Source organism: Heptranchias perlo, chromosome 6 (assembly GCF_035084215.1).
Source record: "Heptranchias perlo isolate sHepPer1 chromosome 6, sHepPer1.hap1, whole genome shotgun sequence".
Classification (NCBI taxonomy): Eukaryota; Metazoa; Chordata; class Chondrichthyes; order Hexanchiformes; family Hexanchidae; genus Heptranchias; species Heptranchias perlo.
This window is the reverse complement of record NC_090330.1, coordinates 54,838,987-54,860,584: the sequence shown is the minus strand read 5'-3', so window position 1 is coordinate 54,860,584 and position 21,598 is coordinate 54,838,987. Positions and strand designations below refer to the sequence as shown.

At 43.0% G+C, this 21,598-nt stretch overlaps 1 protein-coding gene across 1 annotated transcript in view; it reads right to left on the bottom strand.

Annotated features, from left to right (window-relative positions):
• tyr (tyrosinase) overlaps positions 1-2,120 on the bottom strand; it is a 69,169-nt gene extending 67,049 nt beyond the window's left edge. The window contains exon 1 of the mRNA XM_067986697.1: positions 56-2,120. Within this exon, the coding sequence (XP_067842798.1) occupies positions 56-871 (816 nt within the window). The 5' untranslated portion in view covers positions 872-2,120. The remainder of the gene's footprint in view (positions 1-55) is intronic.
• Between the last annotated feature and the right edge of the window lie 19,478 nt (positions 2,121-21,598).

The window sequence follows — 21,598 nt, the reverse complement described above, 5'->3', positions numbered from 1 at the left end:
AATTCTGCTTCTTTGGAGAAATGTGCATATAATAGATTGAGTTCTTGTACAATACCTGCCATGTAGAAAAGAAGGATGCAGGGCTGAGAAGGTTGGGGTTGGTGGAATGGTGGCCCCCCATATACTCATTAGTACAAACACCACAGCTTTTTGAATCTCTCCAGTCCCAATATGGGATTGTAAAGTTGTCATCACGTGCCGCCTTCCTGAGCTCATTTTCCCACAGCAACATAAAAGCTCTGTGCCAGGGCAGGAAAGCCGAACCTTCATGGGCAAAGTCAATATCTGTCCAAACATTGGACTCACCCAGCAAAGCATCTCTAGACGTATAGTAATGCATCCAAACAAACAGATCATAGATGCTTATGTCTCTGAACATGGGATTTGAACCATTGTTCATCTGGGCATATGTTCCTGTGGCAATCTGATAGTCCTGGCTGATGGTGTATTTAGCTAGATTGAGATAGGCGAGAAACTGGTTCTTCTCTGTCGTGGTTAGGTCAAAAATATTTTTCCTGATGGACTTTCGTTGTTCTGTGCAATTAGCACTGAAATAGCCAAACTTGCAGTCTCCACAATTGAAGCCCATGAAGTTTTTGTTGCACTGACAAGTCCTGTTGTAAAAGACAGCTGGCCAGTTTTCACGATCATCCACCCCCGAAAATGGGAACTGAGGTCCATATGGGGCATCAGTTATTAAAGTATCTTGGCATGACCCTCTTCCAGAGAGCTCCCCACAGGAAGACCCATCTCCATTCCAAACTGGACAACACTCCTTCCTGATGAGTATGTCTGCAGAAGTACATGCTCGGGGAAACTGTTGAAAGGAGAGTTTGCAAAAACTCAGAAGGCAAAGAAACAAAAGAGCCATATTTCTGGGTGGGCTCCTCTTATCTTGGCTCACTGCAGAGTGAGGAGCCAAATACTTCACTTCGACTTTCCCCAATTTTTACATCACATGCCTTGGATTAATGAAAAGATCTTTTCATTCCTGACGGCACAAATCTCTATCGAACCACAGCCCTCATCCAGCAGGATTTTTTTTAATGCATTTTAGTTTTCTCTCTCTGCTAAAATTCCAATACACTCTCTTGTGGCTATAAAACTCTTATTGCAGATTAGTTCAACCACTTTCTCCAAGAGGATAATTAAATGACTCTCATATCGTGCCGTTTCAGTACTGAATCGCTAATTGTTTATTTACATTCTCCACTAAAAGGGAGAAATCAATTCAATTAACAAAACTGACTGTGTCTAATGGGTAAAGTATACTTACTGAAAATAAGAGAATGCGGGAACATATATTCCTCATAAGAACTCTCCTGACGGAACTGGTGATCGTTAAATAATAGAGTTCAATGGCTACTCATAATGTTAAATTGGAGGGATTAACATTTTTTGGCGCAGATATTACAGATGATAAGATTAGACATGCATGTAGCTGATCCAGTTACACGATATGCTATACTACAGGCACACAATCACCTTTTCAGTTACTATACATTTTAGTGGTTATTTGTAGAATAAAACTATATAAAGTGAAGTTCAATCTCTATATGTGATATCGAATATCCCTTGTGATCAATTCAAAACGTTAGAGATTTTTTTTAAAGGTGCGTCTTTGTAGATCAGCAGACTGAAGAGGATGGCTGGACGAGGGGGCTGACGTTCACGGGACCGTGAGGCACAGAGCGAGTTATGGATCACAAGCCCATTGCATGATCGCACAGAAAGCACGAGTTTCTTTAATCCTCAGGCCCCCAACCGCAGGAAATATTTGAAGTTTAACGAAACATCAAACAATAAGAACCGTTTGCAGCTTTAGGTCCACTAGCATTTCTTTGCCGGTGCTTAAAGAGAGTCCACAAGACTGAATCTACGGACAATTTTCTACTTGTCTCAAAAAAGGCAGCTTATTCGTACAGTTTACACACGGAAAACGACCAGTGTCCACAAAAAATAAACAAGGCATGGCAGGATTTTCCATTTTATGCTTTGAATTCACATTAAAATATGCATCTATGGGGATGTTTAAAGGAAAATCTTGCAACCAAAGGGGAGACAGCCACCAAACATCTCAAAACAGAGAAGACCAAATTTGATCAACCAGACCTTTGAATGGACAGTCCACTCCAGGTTTCTCTCGATCCAATAGCCTGAATCATCCTTCGTATTTACGGGCAATCGGGGCGCAAAACAAATCCGCTTCACAGATAGAGGCAGATAAGGGAATGGATGCTGAGCAACGGAGGGAGAGATTAGGAAGGGTGGCAAAAGCTTGGTCAAAAAGGTGGGTTTTAAAAGATTTTTAAAGGTTAATAGGGAAATGTAATGGTTGAGGGACTTAGTAAGGGAGTTCCAGAGAACATGGCTGAGGTGACTGAAGGTTTTAGTATCAATGCTGGAGCGAATGGAAGGGAATGGATGCATTCAGGTCGGAATCTGGGACTGGTGGGTACGAGAGGAGATATAGAACTCGAGAAGAGGATACAAAATGGTCCTAAGCGATGGAGGGATTTGTAGACAAATATGAAGGATTGATATTTAATGTGTTGGGAGACAGGGAAGGTCAATAAAGATAGGGGTGATGGGCAAGTGGGACTTTGTGTGGCACAGGATTTGGTTGGCTGAGTATTGGACAAAGTTGGAGTTTGGAGGATGAGAGGTCAGCAAAAAGAATATTGGGGTGATCAAATCTGGAGGTGAAAAAGGCATGAGATAGTGTCTGTGGAAGAGCTGAGGTAGGGCAGCGGTGGGCAATGTCGAGGAAATGCAAATAAGCAGTCTTGGTGTTGGTGGGCTTTGAAGTCGGCTCAAAACTGAACGGAATGGGGGTGAGGGGATTAAAATGTCGGGATCGAGTAACTCGACCCCATTCCTGGCTGTTTACATTTTAACAAACAGAAATCAGGCCATCGACGAGGCTCGCGCAAAAAGGGCAGGCGGGAGATTCGTTAACATTTGAAAGTTGCGGCCCAGTGACATCATCGGCGCCGCGACTTAAACATAACTGCCCGTTCCGGGGGGCGGCGAGCTGTCAGATGCCCGGCAGCAGATCTGAGGCAGGAGGCACCGACTGCCCACGGTAAGTAATAAAGATCAGCTCCTGTTAGCACTCCTTGTAAGCCAGGAGGAGCAGGAATCCCCCCCCCCCCCCGGCCTCACAAGGAAGTCTTCGGCCCCCCTTCCGATCACAGCCCGGATCTTGCAGCCTCCCCCGATCACTCAGCTTCCACCCAGCCTAGGTGGCGGCCCGAAACTTCTGCCTCCCTACGGACTGTCCCCACGGGTCCCCGGCTGCGGCCTCCTGCTGCTGCTGCTTCTTACCACTCCCTCCCGCCGGCCAGGCTGTCGGGTGGAAGGCAGCCCGAAAGTATTCAAATCAGGCCCTGCCATGTACCCGGTTTTGCCGGGTTCTTCGCCTGCTACCAGGCTCCCCCGCCTCCCCGTTATTAACGGGGTCATTGCCTCCTCACACCTTAAACTCTCCCCTCCCACCCACCTTATCTCTAGTTTGCTGCCTCCTGCCCGACAGCCTTGATGAGCTGTCCTTCATTTTTAACGCGTGCTCATAAAATATCGCTGTTGCTCCTCTCATTTTCACAGTGAGAGATTCAAGAAATACTATTGAGAGGCAGGGAATTCCAGAATCCTCCACGCTTTGACATTTCTCACCGTAGGAAGTAGACCTGATGCAGAGGGAGAGGATGGGCTATCCTGGCCTTCTAATAGTGTTCACTGAGTCAATCTCAGTGTGACACCAAGACCAGAAGGCAATCATAATATATTATCTATGGGCATTAGGAGAGGTCTGAAATTAATTTTTAAAAATGGACAATGTCACCAAAACTAATAATCTGGTAGAAAAATCATGGAAATGTGTGACTTTGACACATGCAATTTGTATGAATGAGATTTTTTTTAGTGGTTTGTTAACGATGGAGAAAAACAGACATTCTTTTGTTTCTTGTTATAAGAAAAAAATCACCCCAGGTGGCTTTGGCGGGGGCGGGGGCTTCGATACTGGATAGACGGAAGCCTGTCATGTAGAAATCCAGGATTCTTTAGAATATATGCCAGACAAGAACTGTTATTTTCAGCTATGATGTCCTTCATAATCAAGAACACTTGTCTGAAACAGAAAATGTTAGAAATGCTCAGCTGGTCAGGCAGCATCTGTGGGGAGAGCAGTCAAGTTAACATTTCAGGAACGGAACTGGGGTCCATACTGTGAATGTCAATTTATTTGTTCTTTCCTCATATTCTTCCTGACCTGTTGAATGTTTCCAGCATTTTCTGTTTTTGTTTCAGATTTCACAGCATCTGCGGTATTTTACTTTTTGCACATTTGGGAGTCTGATTTAAGGAGTACTATCTTGAGTGTTTGGCTAACCTTTTTCATTTTTTTTGTCGAACACATAATGCAGTGACATATAAATTATATCAAAACGGACCACTACAGCTAAAAAAAATCACATTACTTGCATGTGACATCATCATTATAATTGATGTGTGGCCCTTTCAATGATAAAGGGACTCCAGAATTCAATTTCCATCCAGCTAGCTCTTTGTATAAATTCACTTATTATTTGATCTGCACAGGAAAATAAAGGTTCAAAGTAAATGGCTTTTACTTACTGAGAGTATCTTCACCAGATGATGGCATGTGGCTAAATAACACAGGGAAATTCTAAATGTCAACATAGGAGGGCTTTTTAAATTCAATTTCATTACTTGTAGACTTTTACTACTGATTAAACAGAAGTTGAGTTTTCTATTTGAAGATGAAATTATAAAAAATAATTACTGCTTAGAACTAGATATTGCACAAGTTTTCTTAAGGCCTCAGAGGAAAATTTAATTATTCATAATTTTATTGGATTTTCAATTTACAGAACATTACAAAGCAATACTAGATTCAGAACAAGTAACATAATGCTTCAGGATGGAATTTGATGAATCAGAAATACATGGAAATGAAGGAATTATTAATATTATCCATCACACTAATTATTGTTTCTCACTCTGACCATGTTCACATACAATCTTCCATGCTACTCTAAGCTTGTTCATCTTACCCCTTATTCTAGGAAGGGGGGGGCTCACAATTTGGAGGATAACAGATTTCTAAGTTGTAATTAAATGATTACAAGTAGCAAAGTAGAGAACATCGTAGCCCTGATTTTGCGAGGCTCTGCTGGTGGCACAAAGCTTCATGGGTGGTGTGGGGGTGAGGGGGAGCTTGGGCTGTGATAGCAGACACATTGCGTGATAAAGAATATATCAGGCAAAGGAAGGCTGAACTAGTGGTCAGCACTAGCTTCATTGTGATAGATTAATCTGTTACCATGCCAAATTTCATGTTAGCTCACTTTTGCCTGTATAGAATAGGTGCATTAGTAATCCATTGTCCAGGCCTCCTGAAATAGGATTCTTAAAACAGCATTATCCAATAGAAATCACTGACTAGCCACAGGTGGAGCAACGACAACTCTGTTTTAGCCACATGCACTAATTTTAGTCAAAAATGCCGTACACACTTTATAGGTAAATGTACTTCACATATTGTACTTCACATATATATTTATTGAAACATCCACCACCATACAGTATGAAAGTTTGCAGTCTTTCTCTTTCACCAAAGTTTGGAATTCTGGCATGTATTTATCAGACACAGCACAGCTTCCAGTTTTTGGTCCAGCTGTTGTAAGCGGTATTTTGATGTTATCAGAGGGATTGCTGAGAATGTTGACTTACACGAGACCTGCCATACCTGCCCCTGCTCTCCACACAGGTCACGGTTGAATGCTGTTTGTTATTGGTTGGGCTTGCTTTCTTCTGCTGACCTGGAGCTCTTATTCCGATTGGTCAAGCTGAACACGCCAATGGCTCCTCTCTCTCTCCATACATCGTTCCTGATGCAGTATTTTCACCCAAGTTACACACCATTTTAGCAAATCACCAAAAAGCAGTAATCAAGGAAGTAAAGTACACACTGCAATTAAAAAATGTAATCACGCTCTGCTTTTCGTCTGACCATTTTATCAACAAACGCACAAAGTGTTTAAAGTACACATGCATATGCCATGTAAATATGAGTATTGAGATTACATGTCCAACAATGATGTCTATTACTCATTTTATTTACTAATTAAAAATGCAATTAGCTGCATCTGGCTTCCCAATTATCCACATATGGCTAGTGGTTAATGTGTTGAACAACACAGTTTTAAAGCTAGCTTTTCGTTGCAAAAGTTGACATTAAACTTTTTTTTAAAAAAGCTTTACTATTTAGTTACATTATGTTTCTTGCATCTATTACCACGGAAGGTGCCACTTCTGAATCTTTTATTTGCAAAATTTTCTCCCAGTATTGTCAATTGAAATTGCAGTAAACAAAGTGCCGAGGATGGGAATTGTTCTGGGGTTCCATAATACTTCACAATTTAGAGAAAGAACACAAGATGTTTATGTACATACCCATCAGTAACCCAGGACTCATTTTTATAGACCACTCCCCACTCCTGTCCAGACATATCTTTGCCACTTCCATTTCACCAGAGTGGCTATCTCTGAGTCATGTCATTTGCTCCAGGCTGACCTCCGGATAACTCCTCTAACAGGGAGGTAGCTGTGAACATTACCACAGCATTAAGCTTTTAGACTACCAGATCATTCCAGTCACATCTACCAAACCAAACAGGCTACAATCTATTGATGCATCAAATAAATAACAGACACTGGACTAGAAATTCGGGCACACCTATTTTTGGCGCATGGGGGGCACAGGATCAATCCCTGCACCTGAATGGTGAAGCCCAAGGTGCCCCTGATATTAGGCCTCGGGCTGCATTTCCATCGAGCTTATTTAGAGAAATGGTGCCCCAGCTTAATCCGGTCCAATGTTGTGACAACTAGTTTGGTCTCTGTGCAGTTTGCTTGAGGGAGGAACCAGGCCACTAAGTTCAAATATAAACATGCTGTGGGGTTTGTTCAGATATGTATCTGATTAATAGTTTCTTGAATTTAAGGGACAGTTATGTAGCTGAATATATGACCTTGGTTCCTGTTTTCAGGAGTATTGGCCTGCAAGTTTGATTTGAAGTCTTTGTAGAGAGGTTGTCAGACTGAAACCTCTGAAGAGAAAAAGACAAGCCTGACAACTTTCATAGCTGATGAGGAAAGGATTTTTAAAAAACTACGTAAATAGTAATTATAATCATAGTTTTAGCATAATATATACAATGTGAGGATCTAATGAAGTATAACAACGACTGTAAATATATATTATGTTTCTGCTCTTACTCACATGTTATTTACCATTTTAATAAATTTGTTTGGGGTGGGAATTTGGATTCTTCAGTCACTAGCCTGTGATTATTTTTGTCCATTCAGTTTAATGGGCAGAAAATCACAGACTGGTTAGTGCAGAATCGGAATTTCTACTCCTTTGCATTTAAAACCTAAAAGGTTTAGTCTTAATGTTACTCTGCAACCTCTCAAAGATAAGAAGGATCACATGGAAGCATGGGATAAAACCATTAGCTGAAGTAATCTAAAAATGATCCTCTGTTCATTGTTCTTGGCATGTTAAGATATTGGGAGGGAAATTCAACTTACAGCTGTCTGTTTTGTGCTTGACAAATGGGTGGCCATCAGTTGAAAGTCGGTTGGGGGGTGGGTGGTGAGGGAGTTGGGGGGTGGGTGGGGGGAGCAGCTCAGCCGCCCTTCTAACGCCCATGCTCCATCTGATGCGACATTCAGGTGGGCCTGTAAATGGATGAGCAGCCTGGCTGCCTGAAGCAGGTGTAAGGTTACTTAAATATGCAAAGCGCGGTCCTATGTAAGCTGTTGGATCCCGATTGCAAACTTCAAGTACAAATGGTTGGAATGTGCATCTCCGGAAGTGCTCCTCCTGAGCCCGCAAAAAAACTCTGGACTGTTACTGGTCCATTCAAAGTCCCACTGCCCGGGATCGCCTCCCTCCACTCAGGCCCAATCTACAACCTGGCTGAGCGTGGGAGCTGGCCAATTTCTCTTCCTTCCAGAACCAGAGAATTGTAGTGGGGTACCTTCTTGGCACCCTTAGCTCACTGGCTTCATGTTAATGAGGCCTGGGCCTCAAAATGGCTTGGGCCTCATGCCAGTATCAATGGGTGGGCTGAGCAGCCACTGTGCCGACTTTGTACCCATTTCAGATACTATGTGAAAATCGTCCCCACTGAGTTTTTATAGTGATAGAGTGTGTTGAAGCACTAGTGCATTCTGCCGATGGATTGGAGGAGGCTCCCAGAAGAAACTGTAAGAAGAATCATTGCTGAGGTGTTGTTGCAAACCTAGCAGCCTACTCAAAAAAGCATAGGCTTGGCAGAGGACTTGGACTGAATGACTTGATGCCCTTTTGGCATCAGAGCATGTGTGACCCAGAAAGCAGGGAAGAAAACAAAAAGATTTTATACATTATACACTAGAGACCAAAATTAAGAAATATATATTTTCAATTATGCAGGTGAGAGAATTTTTCTAAAACCAGGTGAGAAATATGTACACCATTAATTTCAGCAAGGGTTCTCCCTCTCGTCCAGATCTTCTGCCAAAATTAAGATGGACGATCAGGATAACCCCTGTGGGAATTCTACTCCATAGTCACACTAAATCTTCCTGCCTCGTAATCTATTGCATAAGACAGTAAATGTAATGACCCATCAGGGACTGTCCCACAGTAATATATCTTCTTCACTGCTAGCTGGAAATATAGAACAAATACTAAAAACACTCAACATATGATGTAGATTCAAAGTTTAAGGATGAAAATTTTTCTTAGATGTCAGCATTGGCTCAATGGTAGCACCCTTACCCCTGAGTTAGAAGGTTGTGGGTTTAAACCCAACTCCAGAGATGTGAGTACATAATCTAGGCTGACACTTCAGTGTAGTGGTGAGGAAGTGATGCATTGTCAGATGAGATGTTAATCCAATGTCCTGGGAGGGGAGGGAGAAGAGATGCTTCCTTGAGGTTGGGTTGTGCATATTATTGGGACAGAATGGAGGAAATATTGCGCTGCTTTTAACCTTTTCTGTATCTGATCTAGGATCACTTGAAGCTGACGTTGGGTGAAAAACAAATGGGAAAGTGTTTAATTCCCCAGCAATGTGTTTTCTCATTTTGATTAGTGCAAACAACTATTAAAAATCACAATGTATTTCTCACTTTAGTCCAGACATTCCTGTAAATATGACCCTAGTTACGAGCAATGCTACCCATACATGAACTCCCTTCTAACTGCCTATATGAGGGGCTTTCAATAATAATCTGAAACCAACAATGCCTCTAAATGAAATAGCGCACTGGATCCCATTCCCTCACATGAAGACTGACTGCTTAGACCATGCACAGTGTGAGTCACCACCTGCAGGATGAAAATGAAAAAGAGGGAGAACACTGGGGGAAAAAATGACTGTGATGAGATCGAGAGAGAGTAAAGTTTAACAAAAATGGACAGAAATAGATCCAGTGCTAGAAAAGGTATCAACAGGTGGAACAGTTACATGCACTATATAAAAATTGACGAAAACTGCTTGTAAACTTTAAGGTAGGCTGTAAAAAATAACAAAATTGTATAGAAAAGTTGGCAAAAGCCAGCAAATTTTAGCAACAACTAGAACTGGAGATAGCAACTAAAATTTAATAAGATTGCTATTTCTTTTAAGAGCATAAGAAACAGGAGCAGGAGTAGGCCATACGGTCCCTCGAGCCTGCTCCGCCATTCAATAAGATCATGGCTGATCTTCGACTTCAACTCCACTTTCCTGCCTGATCCCCATATCCCTTGATTCCCTTAGAGTCCAAAAATCTATTGATCTCAGTCTTGAATACACTCAATGATTCAGCATCCACAACCTCTGTGGTAGAGAATTCCAAAGATTCACAACCCTCTGAGTGAAGAAATTTCTCCTCATCTCAGTCCTAAATGGCCAACCCCTTAGCCTGAGACTGTGCCCCCTAGTTCTAGACTCTCTAGCCAGGGGGAACAACCTCTCAGCATCTACCCTGTCAGGCCTTCTCAGAATCTTATGTGTTTCAATGAGATCACCTCTCATTCTTCTAAACTCCAGAGAGTATAGGTCCAGAGAGAAAGTTAATGACACAGGGAAAGGGCAACTTCTGATGCTGTTTGAGCTGAAGGACAATCATGATACTTTTGGTACCAGGGAGAAAGTTAATGACGCAGGGAAAGGGCAACTTCTGATATTGAGCTGAAGGACAGTCATGATTCTATGAGCGTAGTTTATTTTCACATCACGTGCATATGCTCTGAGAACACAAATTATGATTAGATATCATCACCATGATTTGTAACTTGCGGTTAAAGGAAAGTATTTTACTGATGTTCCAGGATATTAATTGTGCAACTTAATTAATTGGGATTTAATCAACTAAAGCTGTTTTTGTTGTTGTTCATTATCAGATAGTTGATAGATAGATAGATAGATAGATCATAGATACATACATAGAAAGGCAGACAGATAATTAGATGAATGTGTGTATTATATGTATTTACACAATGCATTTGGCACAATGCAGTAGTGTGATGATATATCAGTATAATGGAAGCAGTTAGGTATGAATGCACATTTTAAATGCCCCCATGCGAACATTAGAAACCTGAAAATGGACCCTGTTACTGGTGAATGGTAAGCAAAATTTCCTAGCAACTGAGATTTACAACCCCTCATTGGACTTCATATTCAGAGTTCTCCCCCCCCCCCCACCCCCCCAACGGAGGAGAAACTTGGCTTTCCCCCACATGGAGAAAAAACTCTGCCCTCTCTTTCTACCCACAACCATTGAGAAACAACACCCCCTCCGATGAGAAGGAATGTGGGATATTCCCACCACCCTTCCCTGTTGAAAAGAAACTTGGACACCACAAACATTAATTAATTCCTCCCCCCTCCATTGAGAAACAATTCACCTCCACACTTGCTGAGAAACAACTCAGTCCTCCCCACACCCCGCACCCCCCCCCCCCCCACTGAGAGCAAAACCTTCAAGTGCGCCATTCATCCATTCCTTTCCGCACACAGAAGAAACTGGGGCATTTTACCCTCCTGCCACACCGAGTCAAAAATCTATCCTTTTCAGCCTCCACTCCATGAGAAAAAACCCCACCGTCCCCTCCTTTGAGAAGAAAATCACTCCCTCACCCATCGAGATGGAAATGAGCCATAGCTGAGTGCAGTTCCACCCACAGAAGAAAATCAGCTGTAGTGCCATCCATTCCTTGCCCAACTCCCATTGCCTCTCTAGCATCTCCTCTTCCCCATACCCCCCCACATCCTTCCCCATTCACCACCCCATCTCCCTCTCCTCTCCCTTCCCTCCTCCCCTCCTCTTCTCCACATTTGCCTTTTCCTCTCCCCTAAGCCTCCATCTACTGCCTACAACCAGTTATCCTCCTGCCTTCTAACCCTGCTTGACCTGAATATTGCACTTGGTCTTGACTTTCTGTCTGAAATAACACAGGAAATCAGCACTAATGCAAGAAAGAAGTGTTAAAAGAAAATCTTCTTGCAGATAAAATATCCAAGAATTTTGCTCCTATACAAATGAAAGTGAGCCCAAAAAATCTAAGGCAAGAAATTCTTTGCATTTCTGGGGCATAAAATCAGGGTAACTGAATTTACTAGTGTGGAAATTGGGGTGGAAGCCATTTCATGTCTACCCCAGAATCGATATATCCGAGTTCCTGATTACGTTTTGGGCAATCTGTTTGCCGAGTCCCCATAGAGCTCATTAACATTTATTTAAATGAAGGACAATGGCGCATTGACACACTAAATTTCCAAAAGATACTTTTGCAATGCACCAGCATAAGTTTTTTAAGGCGTACCTGTTGCCAGGATCAGTTAAAACTGGTAGAAGTGAGAAACATTTGATCCTGAAGAGTGCTGAAATTTTGTCTACGGATTACTGGACCTTGGAAAAAGTTTTGGGAGAGGTGTTTTATAGACAGTGCTGGACTTGCATCACTGTCAGTGGGACTAACATCCCAGGATATTTTGCTCCCACCCAGAGAGGTACTGAAGATCAGGTGTGGGATTCCCAATGGGCATTCTTTTGTTTGACATTTTAATGAAGGAGGAGAAGAAGCAGGAGAGGATGGAGCACAGAAGAATAAGGCAGCACCTGAGAGAAATGCGCCCTTGAAGATATTACTCCCCTCTCAAAGGACTTACAAACCACTCAGGACCTATGCAGATCTTAGTGAGGAGCTTTGCGTTACAAATGCATGCTCCACTAAAATGCAGTTACTACATGAAGCTGTACAGCTATGTTCTTTTGCCCGGATAGCTCCACCTGTGGCTGTGAAGGTCACAACTACACTCAACGTTTATGCCATTGTGTCATCTCAGGCAGCCAGGGTGCCATCCAGGTATGCATTGATCAGGTAACTGATACACTTTTCTGGAGAGCTTGGGGTTCACCTAGTTAGGCATCATAGCAAGGCAGCAGTGAGATACGGCAATCCAGTTTTATGATGTTGCAGACTTTCCCAAAGTGTAGGGTGCAATAGATGACATCCATGTTGCTTTGCAAGGTTCTAGTATCAACCCCCGCAACTTATTGAACAGAAAGGGCTACCACTTGCTCAATGTCCAGATTGTATGTGACAACATACAAAGAATCCTCCACGCCAACATGAGGTTTGCAGCAAGCTACCATAATGCATTCTTTCTTAGGAATTCTGCTATCCATGAGCTCAGGGAGAGAATAAAGTGAACAAGTGGCTTGGTGGGTCACACCCTTTGCTGCCAGGGATAATGGTCCCTCTAGGAGCTGCAAGAACAGCAGCAGAGGATTACTACAATGAGGCATCATTAATGGGTTCTACACCAGCGGTGTGATCTGCTCTGCAAGGTTACTGCCCATGTGGAGAAGTTGAAAATTACCTCCACTATTTTAACCACATTGTAACTTCTTGATAACGGCACTTTTAGAATATTAGGTGTAATTTTAGATAGTCAGACTGGGCTTCCCTCTTTGCGGCAGAGTTCTGGTGAGATGGAACTTCCAACCGCCTGTGTGAATTCCGCTCCTCTGAATTTGCCCTAACCCCAACACATTTCCCTGGGTTGGAACTCATCAGAAATGCATGATGGTCTTCCAGGAGGATTTCCGCCACTGGGGACCACCCCCCACCCCCTCACTGATTACATGGGGAAGGAGGGGCCAGTTGCAGTTCCAACAGAGACAGGGAGGGAAATCCTAGTAGGGTGGTAAAGCAATGGAAGGGCCTAACCACATGCATTTCCCTTCATTCTCCACTGATCACATTCTAAAAGGCGATTGATGTGTTTGAGAGGCTGTACAACAGTAACAAGGATGATTTTGAGGATAAGCATAGACATGGAAGATCACATTCTCTACTAAACTGAATTGCTCTTATGCAGCTCAGTTTATGGATGAGCCATTTTTAAATTGCAGTTGGTCAGGGTTGAATGGTGTCGGTTATAATGTTTGATTAGTGTATTGGGGTTTGTTGATCACCTTCAGGTGTTGGGGTAAAATTTCAGAATTTTATCTTCTAGTAAGTTTTTTCTGTAGTTGGTCACCTTCTTCAGGAGATCAATTGGATAGAATCCATGATTGGGAAAATTGTGCGCAGGCACGGTTGGAACAGGCTCAGTGGGGCAAAGGCTTGCACAAATAAAACATATGGAAAAACAGAGGAAATATTAGGGAAAGTAAACAGACAATTAGAGACAATGTTAGAAGCAATTAAATTACTACAGTCTGGACAGATCATTTATAATAATTTGGTGATTTGATTTGCTTTCATTTTATTTGGGTTCTCAAAGCAAATATATCTTCTGGGCATATTAGTGGCCTGTGAATAAGATGAGCAATGGAGTTTGAAGGGCAGGAAAATTAAGACAAAAGTATATGTAGCTGGAAATCCCAGAAAAAAAAGTTTGGTAGACAAAGTAGAGAATTAAAACAGAGGGCAAACTTCTTATTAGTTTAGTGTTTGCCTCAGATATTCTCACAGTAGAGCAGTGCTGGCCACTCCTGTAAGTGGTTTGACCGTCTTATTGACTGATTGCTGTACATTAGAAGTAATTACACTGTTTGCTAAAGTCATGCTTGTTAAATAAATACTAAAGTCATGCTCGTTAAGTAAATACTAAAGTCATGCTTGTTGCTCATATCCGCTGCAGTTTTATACACTTCAAGTACAAAGCCTATTGCTGGCTGTCAGTAGATGGCGCTTTGTGTCTTTCACACTATTTTGTGCAATACTACAAATCCTTTCAAAGTACACGTGTTCTCCATTACATAACATTTTTAAAATCATTTTGTACATTGTCCCAAATTTTTTTTTCTTCTCCTTTCCCGAAGTTACTGATCTTAGTGGAGTACAATTGCATGGGTGCTGGCAGACCCCTGGTACTGTACCCTAATAGCTTTTATTCACTTGTGAGCCCAGAAAGTGAGCTATTCGATCATGGGACACATCATGGCTGAGCCCAATGTCCACACACATAGATTTTCCGTCAAGGGTCACTGGATAGCAATGAGATGCTGGAACCTTGGTTGACTTTATTCCTAGTTGAGGGACACTGAGGCCAATTGTAGTGTCACAAATGCTGCAATGAATGAGATCAGTTTAACACCATGCAGACTAGGAGTTGGATTCTCATGAGATCATATGAAAGATGGCGGGGTGGGATGTCCACCTGCCCATGTGAACCTGTCGGCATTTGACCATATTTTTCTTGGAGGAACTAATTTAACATGGGATTTCAGTGAGAATCCCGAACCTGACTGGGTCTCCACTACTGGGAACGAGAGAAATTGGGGCCAGCTGTCGCAGTTAAATGACTGCTGCAACTGAGATGGCCAGAAGCACAGCACGTGACTTAGAAGGAGGAGGGAGAGATTTTGAGCTTTACTTAAAGATTGGAAAGCAATGGCAGAAGGGAGAGCATGATTTGGGTGCAAGATCTGCTGTGACCAAGGCCTCAAGATTCTCAGAGGCTGCAGTGCAGATAATGCTGGAGATAAAGACTCTTAGGCACGCAGGGAGTCATGCACCAGAAAAGGGATTTGCAGGCAATCTGGAGGGAGGTGTCACAGGCGGTCAGAGCCATCTCTGCAACCCTATGACCAGCTATTTGGTACTTGAAATGTTTTAATGACCTCAACAGGCTGGCCAAGGTAACCTTGAAACGTGCTCCATTCCTCAGCACTCACAACCCTCACTTTAAACAGCAGTAAAATTCATCAAAACACAAAAAAGAAAAGAATTAGAGATTCACATGACCACTTACAAGTAGATCCACTCTATCCTGCAGTACCAGCAAGGAGCTAAACTTTTAAAATGAGCATGGGTTCGTGAGTTAGGACGACAGAGGCTGAACATCCATGGTCATTCTGGCACACTCTAGCAGAAAGGCCTCAAATTAGGCCGGGACCTGGACACAACAGATCCAAGCATTCCGAGCAGTCTCTGGTGACCCTTGTTGGGGTGGAGCTTCCACCCTTCTCAAACAAGGTCAGCATTGTAAGAGGGTGCAAGGCCAGAGATGGAAACCCTCAGACCAGAAATTTCTTTGTCCCTGGCTTGCTGGATCATCGGCAGGCTGACATACTGGATGTGACCATGTGCACTGACCCATTGAATGGTGGATGTGGGGCCCACCTAAGGTTCACGCCTGAACTGTGGCCTGGATGAAGATAGTTGAATTCTTTTGGTGCCATTTTGGCTCCCTTACAAAGGGGGCCGATGGGGCACTTCGATCAACCATCCGAGGGGTGAGGGGCACTGGCACCCCTCTGGGCTAGGCAGCGTTCATCGGATTTTTTGGCCTCCTTGGGCAGGCACCCAAGATGCATTCCCAGTGGCACGGGCACGAGCACCCGCCTGGGATATTCTAATAAGGAGACCTCTCCGTGATTTTGCAAACTGTGATGGGGTCAACATCATAGGTCACCGGGAGGTGGATCCTGGTATTTACACTGAGATCAAAGGCCCACAAATTTTCCGGTCCACATTGTAGTAGTTCTACCTGTTACCCAAGCTCCCTTTGAACAGGCCTCAACATTATGAGTGGGGAACACTGAATTCATCTGTTACTTTCATGTGATTCTCTCTTTGTTAGCGTATTGCCATATATTTTGTTCCTTCAAATAACTTGTGCAAATAAGTAAAGATTTGCTTTAAAAACTTCTCTCAGTATAGATAATGCAAAATTAATTGTTAGCATTGATTTCTGGTAGTTGTTTATCATTCCTACTTAGTTAAAATAAAGAAGTAAATTCACATCGATTCTTTTGGTAACCTTAATACAATAGGCCCTTTAAGTATGGAGACAAGGCCAGGAGAAGGACAGCTCCAGGAGATTGTGGAGATAGAGACAGGAAGCAGCAAAGGCCACAACTGGAGGATTAGTCTGATAAAGCATGGGCATTGTGAAGGCAGAGCTGAAACATTGGGCCCGATGTTACCAGGGCTGCGGGTTCTCGGTGGGGGGGTGCTATCGGGCGCGTGGGTAACGCGCCCGGCGAAATCAGTCGGCACCCCGCGCGATCGTAGCATAATTGGATCCACTTACCTGCTCCTCCGGGTTCCCCACTGCTGATCTGCGCGTCGGGCGGGCTGCGCATGCACAGTAAGATCTGTCAGCTGGAGGAGCTCTATTAAAGGGGCAGTCCTCCACTGACAGATGCTGCAACGAACAGAAAAAAATGACAGCATGGAGCAGCCCAGGGGGAAGGCTGCTCCCAGGTTTAATGATGCCTCACTCCAGGTATCAATACATGGGGTGAGGAGGAGGGGGAGGACAGAGATCCCCCTGGCGGGCGGGAGGAAGCGGCCTGCCTCTGCCACCAGGAAGGCCTGGCTCGAGGTGGCAGAGGAGGTCACCAGCACCACCAACATATCGCCCACCTGCATACAGTGCAGGAGGCGCTCCAATGACCTCAGTAGGTCAGCCAAAGTGAGTACACTTACTCTTTCCCCTACACTCCATCTGCCACATCACCGCCCCCACCCCACATCTCCTTCTGCACTGCCAACACTACTCTGTCACATCACCCCTCATACCCACTCAAACCTCATCCTCATCTTACCTGCACCTACTCACCTCGCCAGTACTCATCCCACCACTACCACTCAACCCAATCCTCATACAATCTCATGGCTCTATCTCGTACTCACCCTCTCGTGCATCTCTTTCACGGCCAGCCTCACTCAACCTGCCACTACCTGTGCTGCAGCCACAGGGCATGCATCACATATGTGCAGTAGGCAGCGTAAGGCAAATGTGTCGTGAGCATGAAGGGGATGCACAAGGGTGTTTGAGGGTTTGTCATGGTTTTTACTTATATTGAATTTCTGACCAACTCACATTACATATTATATTGGCACCACTACTGCCATGTCTTCGCGAATCTTGTCTGGTCTGTGCAATAATGCCCTTTCCTGAGGATCACTATGAAGACCCACAACTGATGCCACCCATTGTGTCACTGCAGAGTGGGTGTAGGTGTATTTGCGGAGCTCTTTTGTGCAGACGGCTGAGAGACGTCGGTGATGTCCCCGGTTGCACCCTGGAAGGATGCGGAGGGGAGGTTGTTGAGGGCAGTGGTGACTTTGACAGCGACAGGTAAGAAGATGGTGCTCGGGCCAGCCAGGAGTAGCTTGGCATGAAGGAGGCTGCAGATGTCCACGACTACATGTCGAGTGACTCTGAGCCTCCATGTGCACTGCTGCTCAGAGAGGTCCAGGAAGCTGAGCCTCGGTCTGTGGACCCTGTGGCGAGGGTAGTGCCCTCTGCGACGCATCTCTCTCTGCAGTTGTCCTCCCTCCTGCTGTGCAGGTGGATGTGTCACAGCACTGTGTTGTGGAGCTCCACGTGTCAGAGGTGGATGGCGAGGCTGGTGATGCTGTTCGACCTCCGAGGAGGTCATGACTGCAGCTACGGCGGCCCCCATCCGGAAGATGTACATCTGAGGGGGTCCGCAAGGTAGGTACATGTGTCTGGACACCTGGGTAAGTGTGCAAGTTGGTGACTTTGATTGTCAGGAGGAGGGTGGTGGATGCCAAACTTTGTCCCAAGTGACAGTGGCCTCCTGTAATGAGTGAGGGTCTCCCCCACCCCCCCCACCTGTCAAATGGACCTTTGCAGCTGCCACAGGCTGATGGCTGCAACAGGTCCATTTGAACTGGGAGTGTTTCCCCCAGTGTGGGAAACAGTCCCAGTTTGCTCTAAAATCTCACCCCTCCTCACATAATCCCTTAATCAGGTCAGTTAATGACCTGAACAAGCCAAATAAATACCTTCAAGTGGCATCCCGCTGGCTTTAATTGCCTGCGGGATTCCCACCAGCGGGGGCTGCGCGCGCACGCCGGTGCGTCAGCGGGGAACCCGGAAGTGCGCGGGTTTGAGGCGGGCTACAGTCCCGCTCCGGGATTTCCCGATTTTCGGGGCCCCCCGCCAGGAACGCACCCGATAGCGGGTGCTAAAATGCTGCCCATAATAACTAATATGGAATATAGAAAGAAATAATTATGACAAAGTGCAGACATCATTGCACGACAGAGAAATAAACAAGAGAGAAATGATAAACAGATGAAGAGAACTTAAGTTAAAGCAGCAGAAATGAGGAAAGAAAAACAAAAATAAAGGGATAGATAGTACAAGTAAAGGACAAGATGGGCAACAAAGAGGATAAATATAGAGAGAAATGGATTAAAAGATACTAGAAAGGGAGGGAGAGAAAGAGAGGTGAAGAAATAATATTATTTACATCAACGAAAGATTTGAAAAACAAAGGAAATGAAAACTGCAGAGAAAGACCATACTATGAGTTGGAATTTATGCAGCTTTTTTTGGACCTGAAAGACTATTGTTCATAAGTATGCAGGTCAGACATAAATTAGGTTCTGTACTTATCCAAACTGAACATATGTGAAGGATGCAATAATGAAAGTGTTATTATAGTGGCTCCATCCATTGGATAAATATCTTGTACAATGGTTAGAGACAGGAAACTTAAAAAATATCAAATTATAAAGCAACCTAACCAGCAAACTGATTAAATGAGGATTCAAAATGATAGAATTTAGGGGAAAATATAATTTGGGAAGCGTTGTATAAATGTGTGGTTGTCATGGGAATGTGTGTGGAGGAGTGCACAGTTTCCCTGCAGCGCGAGGTGTGCTTGAGATGGCAGTTAGAATTTAAATTAATATCACAATCTTTTATACCCATGTCGGATAGAAAATTGAGCTGGTGAAATTACATCTAATGAGCAACATGTAATGGATATATGTGTGTTATAACCATCATTTGTTATATTCCTGTGTTAAAATCCTAACCATCAGGGATTATTGGATCGTAAAGAAAATAGCTTTCACAATATTATTATATTGTAAAAAAAGAATTCCCCCTTGTTTTTCACTTTAGATGGAGAGTCTCCTGTCAGTGGTGCCACTAGACAGTGGAATAATTACTACAATCCTTCTTACTCTTGCCACAAAGTGTACATTGCTCATTAGAACACTTCCTAAAGTGGTTGATAGTTTCCTATTTTTTAATTCAGCCCAACAGTCTCATATTAAAAATTGTCTGTTATTGTTAAGCATGATGATAATGAAAGCCATATGGGATCCTAATGCCTTTAAAAATGGCAAGTCCTTTTGCTTTTCTGCAGCAGTTGTAACTCGACACAAGCAGAATACTTGGATATATGCAAAGTCTTTACCTTCTCATTCTTAAAAGCATAATGATCTCCTTGTGTTAAACAATTAGGGTGAATTTCCATCAAAACATTTTGAATTCACCTCAAGTATTTCTACCTAGCATTTTAAAACTGAAATGTAATGCATCACATTTCCCTAAAGAGCACTCAATAGGGTTGATAATATTAAATGAAAGAGCTACAATTATATGCTAGTATTTTCTTATCTCTTCAGTTTTAAACAATTTGTTTGGAAACATGTCAGACATAATAAATAATCTACATAAATGACATGTAACAGAATGGAAAGGTTTTACAGTGAAATGTTGTATTCCATTAAAACAAACAAAATTGATATCAAGAGTCTCATTGGATTCCGTGTTATTGATTGACGGCTTGATGAAATGGAGATAGCAGCAAGTTCAAGTTCAGTTACAGTAAGAAGCCAGCTCATCTTGAAATTGATGCAGTCTTGACATTGATCAAAGAGTTGTTTGAAGACTGGCAAATGTAGAGGAGATAGTGTATTCTCTCCTCTTTATAGACTAAACAATGAAAGATTAGTGCTCAGATTCTCCGTGTAAGTAGGTCATAATTTCACTATCACGGTAGTGTCACTTGATTCACTATCGGAACAGTGTCATCGACATGCCATATGAATTATGACATTGGAATTTTTCACTATAAGGTCTCAGTGTGTCTGAGCTAATGTTATTTATTAAACCCTTCAGTTAAAGTTGTTAAATAATAGGATGCAAGCTGGGAAGCAGTGAGAAACAAAAAATAAATCAAATAACATAATTGATAAGGACTATAGGAATAAATCATGATAACCATGTCACAAGTAGTTTATCCTCATTAATCTGATCAGTAGTTTTGTCCATGTCACACATCCTGGTGTCTTCATTTACAAAACCTAAAAATCTGTTCCTTTAATATTTAATTTGATTTTCTAGTGCTCTGTGCTGTAGGTGAGAGGGAGAGCTGGCAATTTGATGCCAATGTTGCTCCAGTCTATCATAGGTCAGTGTGATTGGGACTATTATTGGTCTCCATATTGGGGAACTATGTAAAAACAAAAACAGCTTGAAAAGATAGGGCAGAGAAAATCAGTGAGGGTAATAGGAGAGGATTAGGTTGGAAGGAAAACATAGAAACATTCAGGAGAGGAACAAGCCAGGAAGCAAAAAGCACCTAGGAGTTTAATTTCCTTTGGTAATAAACTGGTTAATATATTTGTGTAAGACTGTGCAGTTTTTTAATGCAGTCGTTAACCCGTTCATTTGAAATGGGTTAATGACAGCATTAAACAACAACAACTTGCATTTATATGGTGCCATTAACGTAGAAAAACGTCCCATGACAGTTCCCAGAGGCATAATGATACAACAATGGAGCCAAAGAAGAAGAAATTAGGAGGGATGACCAAAAGTTTGGTTGAAAAGGTGGTTTTAAGGAGGGTCTTAAAGGAGGAGTGAGAGGTGGAGAGGCGGAAGAGTTTAAAAAGGAAAGACAAAAAGAAATTTTATGCAGACACATCAGCCAATGTGCTACCAGTGGAAGTGAAATCACCTGGAAGGCAAAGGGGTAAAGGTTGCATTTCAATGTCATCAAATTTGTTCTACAGAAGCATCCTTCACCCCTTTGCCTTCCAGGTGATTTCACTTCCTCTGGTAGCACATTGGCTGATGCGTTTGTGTAAAATTTCTTTCTTGTCTTTCCTTTCTAAACTCTTTCGCCTCTCTCTCCCCTTTTAATACCCTGCTTAAAAACCACCTTTCCAACATCCATGTGTCATTACTAGTAAACCCACATGCGTGGTATAAATACGAACAAATCCTTATAATTC